This window comes from Orbicella franksi, chromosome 11 (assembly GCF_964199315.1).
Source record: "Orbicella franksi chromosome 11, jaOrbFran1.1, whole genome shotgun sequence".
NCBI lineage: Eukaryota > Metazoa > Cnidaria > Anthozoa > Scleractinia > Merulinidae > Orbicella > Orbicella franksi.
In genome coordinates this window covers 2,692,908-2,705,307 of record NC_138155.1, presented here as the reverse complement: position 1 = coordinate 2,705,307, position 12,400 = coordinate 2,692,908, and the positions used below count along the sequence as shown (strand labels likewise).

At 40.2% G+C, this 12,400-nt stretch overlaps 1 protein-coding gene across 1 annotated transcript in view; it reads left to right on the top strand.

Moving 5' to 3' along the window:
- The first annotated feature begins 728 nt into the window (after positions 1-728).
- The window catches only part of LOC145503410 (uncharacterized), a 30,660-nt gene continuing 18,988 nt past the window's right edge, over positions 729-12,400 (top strand). Inside the window, exons 1-13 of the mRNA XM_081482869.1 lie at positions 729-743; positions 830-881; positions 1,948-2,184; positions 3,176-3,262; positions 3,841-3,975; positions 4,273-4,610; positions 4,919-5,057; positions 6,311-6,427; positions 6,759-7,087; positions 7,671-7,809; positions 8,904-9,017; positions 11,067-11,242; positions 11,798-12,070. Of these exons, the coding sequence (XP_081338995.1) occupies positions 729-743; positions 830-881; positions 1,948-2,184; positions 3,176-3,262; positions 3,841-3,975; positions 4,273-4,610; positions 4,919-5,057; positions 6,311-6,427; positions 6,759-7,087; positions 7,671-7,809; positions 8,904-9,017; positions 11,067-11,242; positions 11,798-12,070 (2,151 nt within the window). The remainder of the gene's footprint in view (positions 744-829; positions 882-1,947; positions 2,185-3,175; positions 3,263-3,840; positions 3,976-4,272; positions 4,611-4,918; positions 5,058-6,310; positions 6,428-6,758; positions 7,088-7,670; positions 7,810-8,903; positions 9,018-11,066; positions 11,243-11,797; positions 12,071-12,400) is intronic.

The window sequence follows — 12,400 nt, the reverse complement described above, 5'->3', positions numbered from 1 at the left end:
AATTTCAACCATGACAGAAGCCTTTCTCGTCCAAATAAGATAATATTTTACAAGATAAATATAACCGTGTACTATTTAGTCTCTCTTCCTCTGAAATAAATGCAACCTGGGGCCCCTTTCTCGAAAGCGCCGGAAACTTTTCGGGCCCGCAAAGCAATTTTTAATTAATTTGTATCTAAAAGCAGAGAAAGGTGTACACGCCTGAAACTTCATATTAAGAATATGTGAATAAAAAAGCTCTGTAATCATAAGGTTTGAAATTTTGCTACAGCTTTCCGGGTGCGAAAACTCTTGGAGACCTTCGAGAAACGGGCCCCTGACAAACAAGATTTATCAGAAAGGCTGCCACACATAGTGTTCTCTGCAAACGTTATATAAACATTGACACCATGTTAAGACCAAAGAAGTATTTATTAGATACCGTTTTGTTTTCAGTTTTGAACAAGGTACAGCGTTTTTGTTCCACAATGAAAAGATTAAGTAAAACGAGTTAAAGAGGTCAAAGTTAATCATCAAATAGAAGTAAAAACTACAAAAACACTGATTAAAAAAAATGATAAAATTGTCTCTGGGCAATTAATTATTCACCACCTACGTGTGTCTAGAACATGCGAGTTGCTGAGTAACAAAGTTACGGTGATTGTTAAAATTATTGTTATTAATAGATATGAATTGATGCCAAGGAGTTTCGTTTAAACATCAGACTGCTTTATGGCTAAAAGGTCAAGATGAAAGCAATTCAGGTCAGTAATACTATAAAATTTAACTGGGAAAACGGCTTGGTTTATCACTACTAACATTGTCTTCAACATCAAATTCTACTCCATAGTTCCTCTTGGCTTTACTCTGTGTTCGCCTTCTTTGTAACTTGGGAGTTGAAGGTATATGCATCTTTATTGTTTTCCATTGAAGATAATTTAGAAACTTAGAAACCGAAGTCATTCACTTTGTTCGTCTTTGAAAAAACATTAGATTTTTATTCATTTCTTGGGTATGTACTTCATGTAGTTCTGTTAGTACAATTGTAGTTAAACAGACAGAAAGACAGACAAGATCGATCGATCATAATTGAGATTAGTATCTTTCATTGTTTTTTGTTTTTTGTTTTAACTATTATCACTTCCAATTTCCTCAACGCAACTAACTGAATCAGCTTTTTCAAGGACTAATCAAAAAGTAAATTCCAGTTTCTAAATTTATTCCCTGATCATGCTCGATCAATCTTTCAAGGAATTTGGCTGTTATCCACGAGTATATTCTTTACTTCTTTCGAGTCCATTGTCTGATGTTAGGGAGCTTTTAACGGCGGCGCAAAAATTAGATTTATATTTTACAGCAAAGGTCGCGATTCAGTTAGATCAGTTCAGCTAACTTATCGACCAAGAAAAGTAACTTGCTCAGGCTAAAACGTGCAATTCGATAACGAAATGCGGAAAATTAGCTTCGTGGTTGTCGTTTTCAAAGAACTTGGTCATTACACGTTGTTGCGCTTGTTCAGAACGCCTATCGATCTAAAAATTTGCTCAGGCTAAATATGCAATGACAGCGTTTACTTCCATATGATAGCGAAATACGAAAAACTTTCCGTCGAGGTTCACGTTCTCCACAATACGCAGAACTTGGTCACTTCACGTTGTGGTTTTGTAGAGAACAGCTAAGAAACATGGAAGGATTTAGAACGTAAATACATCTGGGGGGAGGGTGCAGGGGTGCGCATCCCCTCTGAAATGAAGCCTTCTTCTTCGTATTAGCTTTTAAAATTTGTTTACCTCACCCCCTCCTAAGAAATAGGCAACAGGTTAGCCTCCTTTCAGTCCATACTTTATGTTGCGATAACACAATATTTGTTTCATAATCAGCTTAAAGCACGATAACCAATACCGATCAAATGGTCCTCTATGTGAGTAAATGATTTAATTGTTTTCGCTTTTCATTCGTTACTTCCAGGAAATCCTTGTGCAGATGGCTCTTATCAATTTCTGACCGAAGGCGATCGCTCAGTGAACTTCACTGGTGACATGAAGACCAACTGCGATGATGTTGACATAACAAACTGGGATATTTGGTACAGAGTATCTGGAAACGCAGGCAATGCCTTAAGGTCAAGCACAGTCCCCCCTCTGAACACGTGTGGGACAGAAACTCGATTGTACCTTGTAGATGACCATCCACATTTCGGCGACGGTGAGGTAACTCAAAAGGTCTGCGTATCTAAATCGCCGGACAAGCCCTGTAATAATAATAATGGGGAAAAGTTTATTCAAGTTATCAACTGTGGTGCTTTCTACTTGTACAAACTCGTCTATTTGAGACCATGTAAACAAACTACATGGGCTTACTGCACTAACGGCCAAGGTATGTACCATAGATTTCTTTGCAATTAAAAATACACATTAACCATATTCCAACAAAAGAGAGAGGAGGTTGTTTTTCAGGCATGCTTTTCAAAAGTTTAATTTACCAATATACCATTCGAGTAATAGTGTTTTTAATCTCAAGCATGTTGTGTCATATTAAATAATTATTGGATGAGGTTTTTGTGGTATCCGGAATAATCAAGGTTATCAGCTGATATCACAAAAACCAAATCTAATAATTGTTTTATGGAATGGAAGTCATGTTTTTGCCTCTTCACTGACGGCAAGCAACACAAAGAGCTACAAAGCGCGCGAACTTGACATGATTACCCTTAGAAATCATGCACCGCCGTCATACATGACATGATTACCCTTGACCTTGAGTGTCCTTGACATGATTATTGTATAATCTGCAGCTAGATGACGACACAGGTGCTGATTTCGAAAATTCACTGTACGCTTTCGACCAATCAGAAAAGAGATAGTGAATTCAATGTATGAAAATAATAGTAATTAGAGTTATTTTGTACACGCACAAAATTACCTTTACATTAAAGGAAACCTGAGATAGTAGTTTACTAAGATAGAAAAGCACTGAAGAGATATTAGAAAATCGTACAGGAACAAGTATTGTCAAGGATGGAGAAATCAGCATGGATTACAAACGAGTAACTTTAAAACTATAGGCTAAACTTTTCAAGACGCACAACCCGTGACGACTGCTCCTTTAATTTGTTGTGTACAAGTTATAATTACCTAACTCCCTCGCTCGTCCGGGCCTTCAGTTCACTAACTTAAGCACTCTGTTTCCATGGCAGTGGATGATAAATGTGATGGTGATAAATGTCCTGCAGATCAGCAGTGTGTCCTGACAGACAATGGAATCAATTATGATTGCGTGAACGGTAATGTATAATGACGAACAACTGAACGCTGTTTGGCGGTATTAGCTAGGAAGCATAAGAAGACGGCAGCGCAGAGGATAACGCCAATTAAAAAAATAAAGTAATATTTTACTTAAGAATCTAGGTATGAATTTAGGGGAGCAGGACTGGCGCAGTGGTGAGAGAGCTCGCCTCCCACCAATGTGACCCAGGTTCAATTCCAGCACGGTGTCCCATCTGGGTTGAGTTTGTTGTTGGTTCTCGCCTTGCTCCGAGGGTTTTTCTCCAGGTTCTCCGGTCTTTCTCCCTCCTAAAAAACCAACGTTTCTAAATTTCAATTCGATCAAGATAGAGGTCAGTATCAACTATTGAATGTGCAAGTGGAGCGTTCAACGCTCTAGCTCCATGTCAGTTGTTTTTCGAAGGCTACGGAGTGTGTAACAGATCAACTGTAGGGGAACTGGACACGATATATTGGAACTAAACTTAAGCTCTAAAATACTCAATGATAACTGTAATCTAGGTTTCAAAATACCCGCGCGCTTTATCAGAAAAGTCCATTTTTACTTGTGTGCTTACGTTTCTTTCAATTTCGATAGAGCCTGCACCTGATGATCCCTGCTTACCCAACCCTTGCCAGAATGGTGGAACCTGCAGCAGTAGCTCCGGAGAGATTACTTGCAGTTGTGCTTCAGGATACACCGGTGATAACTGTAGCACGAGCGCCTTGCAAGGTAGGAGACTGAAAAATGTACGAGACATACAAATTACACTCGACTTAAGGCTCACTATTGTTTGAGAAATTTTCTTAAACAATCAGAGCATGCGCAGACTACTACGGAGCCAGAAATTTCTCTACTCCTAATTACATTTTAAAACGAGCCGCACTGGGGACGAGAATGGAATGTTCTAGAGCTATTTTTGTCTAGATTGCGAACAGTCAAGGAAGTTGAGCTATTGCACTCAATTAAACATTTATTAAACGAGGACTGTACATTTTTTTTCTTTTTTTTTTTTAATCGATGCCACAGACTTTTCCGATTGTCAAGAAGCTCTCGGTATGGAGAATGGTACGATAACTAACGACGAAATAAGTGCATCTTCTGTGCATAGTAGCAACACCGGCGCCAGTAGAGCCAGGCTTAACTTTATACCGTCCGGAGGGGTATCAGGAGGCTGGGTAGCTGCAGCAGACGATGACAAACCAACTCTCACCATTACCTTTAGCTATCCATTCACCAGAGTAACAGGTATCGCTACTCAAGGACGGCAGGATGCAAGCCAGTGGGTTAAGACGTACAGGCTGAAGTACTCAAAACCCAATGGGGAAAAAGGTTTTTACAAGGATCCTGGAGAAACCTTGTACAAGGTAAATAACAATTTGATGGTAAGTAAAATCTGCATACGAGCTAATTGGCCCATCAGGCGAGAGCTTATCCCGATTTTTGTAGCATGAAGAGACAAGAGTGTTATTTTGTGCACTCCCCGGTTGGGATGCTAGTCCATCACAGGGCTACCTACCAGCATTAAATTCGCCGGTACACATTTAGACATTTGGGTGGAGACACTCAATTAAAAACCGCTCAATTAATAATTTAAATTTAATTGCAAAAATTTAAATTATTACAGGTACGGACATGATTTTTAGGATCGTAATTGTTTTTTTCCCTGATTCAGGTATTTACTGGGAATACAGACCAAGACAGCATTGTTTACCACGCACTAAACCCACCACTCGAGGCAGCTTCCATCCTTTTTCGTCCAGTTGAATATCAGAGCTACAGAGCAATGAGGGTTGAGCTCTATGGGTGTCGAGGTAACTGTAGAGGATTCTCCATGTCACAATCACAATATCTTTCCCTATCTGTTTAAGGTATATGATTTTGATGCTATATTTATCATTGTGAAGGACGATAATTCTGAAATGGACACTTCACACCCGCGAAAAGGCGAGAGGTTAAAAAGACTATAGCAGTTAAGCAAAAGAAAACATGAAGCCTTTCTTTTCGCAACTGCATATTGAATCTTTAACCCGCAGATCAAGCACGTGATGGTGTTGCATAGATTCGATCTCCTCCTTACTTTCATTCTCCAGGGTCAATACCAACTCAAAAACTAATCACGTTTCAGTTGACCTGATCGCTCAGTTGGTAGAGAACCGCATCGTTTTCGTTAGGTTTCTTGTCAAGTTGAAATAAGGAAATTCGAGCTAACCTAGACTGCGAGCAGTCTCTTTTTTTGTGCGTCATGACTTCATAGACCGACCAATAGAATTACCCCGTCACCAGAGTGCCCGGCTTCAAAAATGCTGTATGAGACCATTGCAGTTTCTCTTTTCGCTGGTCTTCCGACGCCCGCGCTACTTGCAGTTTGCGGCTTCGCATATCACGTTTGCACGCTCACACAACTGTTCACTGGTGTTTTGTTCTTCTTTGCGTTCTTCCCCACGGCTTTTTGAGCAAAAGAGAGACTGAACCAGCTTGAATTACTTGAAGTTCCCCTTCTCCGACCTATACGTTTTATTGAAGTTTTATGTAATGCAGTGACGGGTTGTCTAAACTGGAAAGCCAAAAAATTTTCTATATCTATCCTAAATGGGGGAGCAGGGATGGCGCAGTGGTGAGAGCGCTCGCCTCCCACCAATGTGGCCTGGGTTCGATTCTAGCCCGGTGCCATATCTGGGTTGAGTTTTTTTTTGGTTCTCGCCTTGCTTCGAGAACTTTTCTCTGGGTTCGCCGTTTTTCCTCATTCCAGAAAAACCAACATCTCCAAATTCCAATTCGACCAGGATAGAGGACCGGCATAAAAACCAGCTAAGGCTGATGCGACATCATCTCTAAATATTGTAATTTATTAATTTGTTTTATTTTACTTATTTAAATATCACACATTTTGGGTCTGACAGCCTGAACGTACTAGTTGTTTTTAACTGCTTATACAGAAATAATGTGTTTCTCTATGGATACTCTTACAAATAAATACGGGTCACCACCGTCAGTCACAGACTCTCCAGTTTTTTTTACTAATTGTGACTTCTTTCCTGTTATCCCTGAATTCAATTTCCTTCAGATGCATGTTTGTCCAATCCGTGTCAAAATGGCGGCACCTGTACCAGTGGCTACACAACAAATTTTAAATGCAGTTGTCCTTCAGATTATACTGGTGATACTTGTGAAACAAATAAAGGTAAAGATAACAGGTTTGTGGATTTCTAAGAGCTCAGGGTTTGACAACGTTAGACATTGTGCGTGGCGCGTAACGCACGCCGCATGGCGCGTGGTGAGTGGTGCGTCGTGCGTCGTGCGTCGTGCGTCGTGCGTGGTGGCCCGTGTAGTTGGACAGTTTTAATTAGACACCTACATGGTCGATCGTGTGCCAATTACGTGACATAGCAGAGCGTAGACACAATGAAAATTGAGTATTTTGTTACAGATACGATATATAATAGGTATAATCAAGCTAAAATGAGTTTTCCCCTGGTATAATATCTGTGACTAGTATTCCGTAAAATCTATAGCTTGTGAAGAACCCCTTGGTATGGAAACCGGTGCGATTAAGGCGTGGCAAATTTCGGCTTCAAGCGGAGCCAAAAAAGCGAGATCCGATCAGGCCAGACTTAACTTGGAAAAATCAAAACACTCCCAAGGAACTTGGATTGCAAAGGATGAAGACTACAATGCGTGGCTACAGGTTTATTTCCCCCAGTGGTATATTTTAATAACTGCTGTAGCAACACAAGGGTTAGAGGAGCGCAGCCGATGGGTGACAAAGTACAAGCTGCAGTATTGGAGATGGAGAACGAATGTGCAATACTACAAGGATCCACAGCAATCTGGCCCATTCAAGGTGATTATTGAATTTTACCATTTCCCTTGTATAGTAGCTTCATACAAGACATGAGACAGTTACCATTTCATGGCCACATCCCTCCTAAGGGATGCCTTAGCGTGCCTCATTGAATTATATTGAATGCCCGCGCGAAGTATTTCAAGCTGATGCCTTGGATCGAGTTTTTAAATGTTTCATTAGTGTTTACACAGGCAATAGGCTCGCTGAAACATGTACCACGAAAACCAAGATGAAGATATTAATATATTTTGTTGCTTAAAAGGGAGAGTAAGCTGAATGTAATTAGGTTTCAGTGGTCTCCTCAAACTATAACGCACAGTACAATGTCCCCGGCCAGGGCTCAAACCCGGACCGCTCGATCTGAGGCGAGCGCACTAACCATGAAGCTACTGCACTTCCACAAAAATTAATGTTAAAAGTTTAAAAAAGGCTGATCGACTTTCTCGGTTTGCGATCAGATTCTCGGGCGCACATGCTTCAATATGACACCCATTTTACCAATTCTCTAAATCATTCTCAAAGCCGAGTATCCTCATGATAGCGCCCTTCTAACAATTTTTCTTCTTACCGATTCATGCAGGAGTTTGCCGGAAACACAGACCGCACTACCATTGTTTCTCATCAGTTAATCCCACCAATCTGGGTAAATTACATCAAGTTTATTCCATTGGCTTGGATTGGTGGCATAGCTATGAGGGTAGAGCTCTATGGCTGTCTAGGTACGTTTTAACATTCACCTTATCTGAAATGATATGGTAACAACGTCCCTCTCTAAACAGAAATGGAGGCGAGGCCCCATCCATATATTCAACCCCTTATTTTCACGTGGTTAAACGAGGTCACGTGACAGCTGAGAAAAAGGCAAACTACTCGCTCGCTGATTGGAAACCGTGTGAAACGGTCGAAAGCTGTGAACCTGCCGAAAAATTTGACTTTGCGTACATTTTCTTTTCTTGGGTAACATATCCTGTAACATTGGCCATTTTCAATGTGGCAAGTCATCCTGTGAAAATTCAATGGCTATAAACTTAGCTTCAAAGACCTCCCGGTCCCGGAGAGCCAAGAAATTAACCCGGGTAGCCTGAAGCGGGTAAACACTTGCTTTAAGTGTAAAAGGTTAAGGGTACAAATCGATGAGGGATAAATCTGTCTGTAATTAACAAGCTTCTTCGCGTCTAAAAAAAGAAGTTGAAAGAGCCTGAGATTCTTGAATTGACATAATGTGCAAGAAGTCTTCTGATTGGTTCTTACTAATTATCAAATGGTGAACAGATGCATAGATGAATCCAAGAGATTCCATGCTGCCTTGCGTCTGCTCAGTAATTGATCACAGAAGACGTCAAAATGTGGTTAGAACATCTGTGACACACTCGGCTATCGCCTCGTGTGTGCCACTTTATTGTTCTTATCACTTTTTGACGTCATCTGTGATCAATTGATGAACAGACGCACGGCAAGATGGAATCTAGTTGTTTACATCGATTATTTTTGACGGGGTTTCGTCAATACTCAAGACAGATAATTATTCCGACAGAAATTATATAATTCCTATATATGAACGAGTTGATTTGTAGAGCTGTTTTCAGAGTGCTCAATAGTAAACTAGAGCGTGATTTTAACAGATAACGAACTGATCAACTGGGGATTTGACTTGGCATTGTAATAAAGTGCCAAGTCAAATCCACAGTTGATCAGTTTGTTATCTATTACACAAATGCAGCTATATTTGCTGCGGGATATGCCTGTTACATACTCAGTAGGATGATTATCTTCCCATCACATATTCTCTCTTGATATCTCTGAATTTCCTCAGATTCATGTCTGGTCAATCGATGTAGGAATGGTGGTACGTGTGTCAGTGACTACCAAAGAGGAAGTTACACGTGCATTTGTCCGTCAGAATATCATGGCTATACATGCGCTATTGGTAACAATAATGATAATAATAATAATTTTTATCCTTTTATTAATAATAATGGCAGTAATAATAATTATTACAATAATTGTAATAATTATAATAATATTAACAATAAGCGCATTACATCAGTAAAATCTCAATGCTCTTACAAAATAGTAATAATTTAGGATACAGTGAAACCTTCACCATACCAATATTTTGATCAGTGAAGTCATAACGTTACAATTGTAAAAAAATGGAAAACTTGAAACTCAAAAGTAAATACATTAATATATAGCTTTGTTGAATGGGATACCGTAAGTTTAAACTCGGTGATATCGCTGTCTGCTCACCACGTGCATGATCGCAGAAATCTTATGTAATTTAAGGCCAGGTGAAGACCGTACAAATCCAAGCAATCCACGAGTCCTGTCCTGATTGTAATGATTATTGCATGAAGGAACCTGATCATTCATGTGCTCTAGCACTCAATGACTCCTGTTTCTGTGTCGTGATTTCGCTTCAAGTATTGACACCCTTCCTGGACGAGTTGCCAATCCATGATGCTTTGTCCATTCTCACATCCCACATTCTGCAGCTTCAAAATTCTGAATCCCTCCCTCAGCATCCATCCATCAATCAATTCATTAATGTCATGCATGGGTAAAGGTTGCCCTCGGTATCCGAACCAGGGGCTCATGTATAAAACGCATGACAAAAATAACAATAAGATGAGAGGAAAAAAAGCTAGTTAAATATCAGTCAGTAGATAAAATTATAATTACATTTTATTACATCGCTTGAATAATTTACTGGATTTACACTCTTGTGTCAGATGACAACAAGTACTGTGAATGGATTTCCTAAGAACACATGGCCAAAAAAACTTCGCCTGACTTGTGCCATGTGAATTATTTCTTGTGTGATCGTCCGGGTGAGTGTAGTTCTGAAAAAAACTGTTGTTGGTGACTGACATTTCGACAACCTGAGCGGAAGTCATCTTCAGAGTCAAGTGAATAGTGTTTGTCAGTCGATGATGTTATAAGTCTGGTCCGTTGAACGTGATTGGTCAGTATAGCCATGATGGTATTGGCTGAAAGACTGGTGTAAAGTTAGTTAGTTATTGTTAAGTCGGTCTGTTAGAAGTCCGTTTGTCGGTTTCGTTTCTGTCGTGGATAAGTCGTTTGTAAGGCGCCGGTAGTTATTGACATCTGTTAAGAGGCGTTTGTTCTAGGTTAGTGTACCAGCTTTCCAGAGTCAGTCGTTGAAAATAGTTTGTACTGTAGGTTAAGCACTGAGCAGAGTCCCAGTCAATGTTGTGGTTTGTCAGTTGATGATGTACAGCAATGTGATTGTTGGCATCACCATTTCTCGTGGCTCGTTTGTGTTCAGTCAGTCTCGTGTTAAGGTTTCTGCCAGTCTCACCAATGTAGGAAGCCTGGCAGTCGGAGCATTTGATCTTGTAAACTGCTCCCTGTCTGTCGTTAGGTTCGTCTCTGTCTTTCACGTTGGTCAGTAAGTGTCGTAACGTAGTTGTAGGTTTGTGGGCTACACGAATGTTGTAGGGCTGTAGGATCCGTGAGATGGTCTCAGAAGTGCCCTTAATGTAAGGTATAGTCACTGTAGTAACAGGCGTAGGGTTCCTGTTCGTAGCGTCAGCTTCAGTAGGTCGATAAATGTTTCGTCTAATAAAGTCAGCGTTGTAGTTGTTTTTGTGAAAAACACGTTCAAGGTATCTGTTTTCGTCACGTAAGCTGTCCGGTGTGTCACAAACTAGTTGCGCTCGTCTCGTCAAAGTCTTTATAGTCGTGGCTTTGTGTGAAGTCGGGTTGTAGGATGATTCGTCAAGTAATCTGTCGGTATGCGTCGGTTTTCTGTACACTGTCGTTCGTAGTTCGTTGTTGTCGCGGCTTACCAAACAGTCTAGAAAAGGAAGTTTTCCATTTTCTTCGATCTCTTTAGTATTTTATATTTTTCCCCTCTTTGCTTTTTACTGGATTTCATGGTAACATGGGACAATCATCACTACAAGAAAATGTTCTTTATTGTAATCAGTCTCTGTTTAATTTATTTTAACAGGTAATCAGTGCTTGTCCAATCCTTGTCTCAATGGTGGTAACTGCTCAACGCTTGACTACTGGCCTTATTTTGAATGCCGTTGTGCATCCGGATACATTGGTTTCAACTGTGGCACCCAGCTTGGTAATGAACACAGATTATCTCTCTTACAATCATATTACAGTAAAATCCCGAGTGTAAGAAACTAGTGGTTTAAGAACCTGCTGAGAGAAATTTTCCATTTTAAAACCCCCCAAAATATAAGAACCTGCTTAGCCAAGCCAGATCAAGCAAGCTCGTATATGTGGGCTACCGCTAAATTAAAAACTCTTGTTATAGAGCCAACACTACGTAATAATTAAACTGTAATCAGTTGTACACGTGTTAGGCTTATCATAACACAGTTATGAATAGAGCGTATGCATTCAGGTGTCTAGCAGCCATGAAAATTTATTGGAACAAAAGAAAGTGTTTACATAAGAAAAGAGTTCAACTCCCACAGGATTGGTTTGGTACACCAACATGGCCGCCGTTTCATTGTTTTGGAACACCAATATGGCTGCCATGACGTCATGTGCATACGCTCAATAAATACTGTACAGTTAAGAACCAAACTCACTTTTCTATATTTGTCGGGTGAACTATATCTCCTTGACAGAAATTAAGAACCTAATAAGAACCTACTTAATCTTAATTGACAATAAGTTTCCCAAAATACAAGAACCTATTTTGCCAGACTTTAAGAAATGTAGGTTCTTACACACGGGCTCTTTACTGTAATGAAATTTTTTCGGGAACATCTGAAAATGAATACCAAATTGGCAGTACAGTTACCTCAGCTACATTCTTCTGATACGGATTCTTATTTTTCACCAGCCGATCCTTGTTCCCTCAATGCTTGTTTGAATGGTGGTACCTGTGCTGCGGACAGTAACTGGCCTTATTTTACATGCAGTTGTCCATCAGGATACATTGGTTTCAACTGTGGCACAGAAATAGGTAATATTCTTCAAAGACCATGGCCAGTTTGAAGGGACATTTCGGAAAAGAAAGTGCTTCACATGAATAAAGGAGGCAGCGTGGTCGAGTGGTTAGGGTGCCAGACCTGAAATCCGGAGGTCGCGGGTTCAAGTCCCGCTCTGACCACTTAGCTGAGTTGGCTCTCGGTAGACGCTAGTTCAATCCTCGATCATGCTTGTAAATAGCCAACTGGTCTGCCTGCAGCTAGTTGTGGTTTTTAAGCCTATTATGTTTATTTGAAATGTTTCTTTCTTTGAGTTCAGGTGGCATGCCTAAGAAATAGCTAGGAGTACCTAAGCGCATCAACCACTATAAACATTCAATAACAACAACAA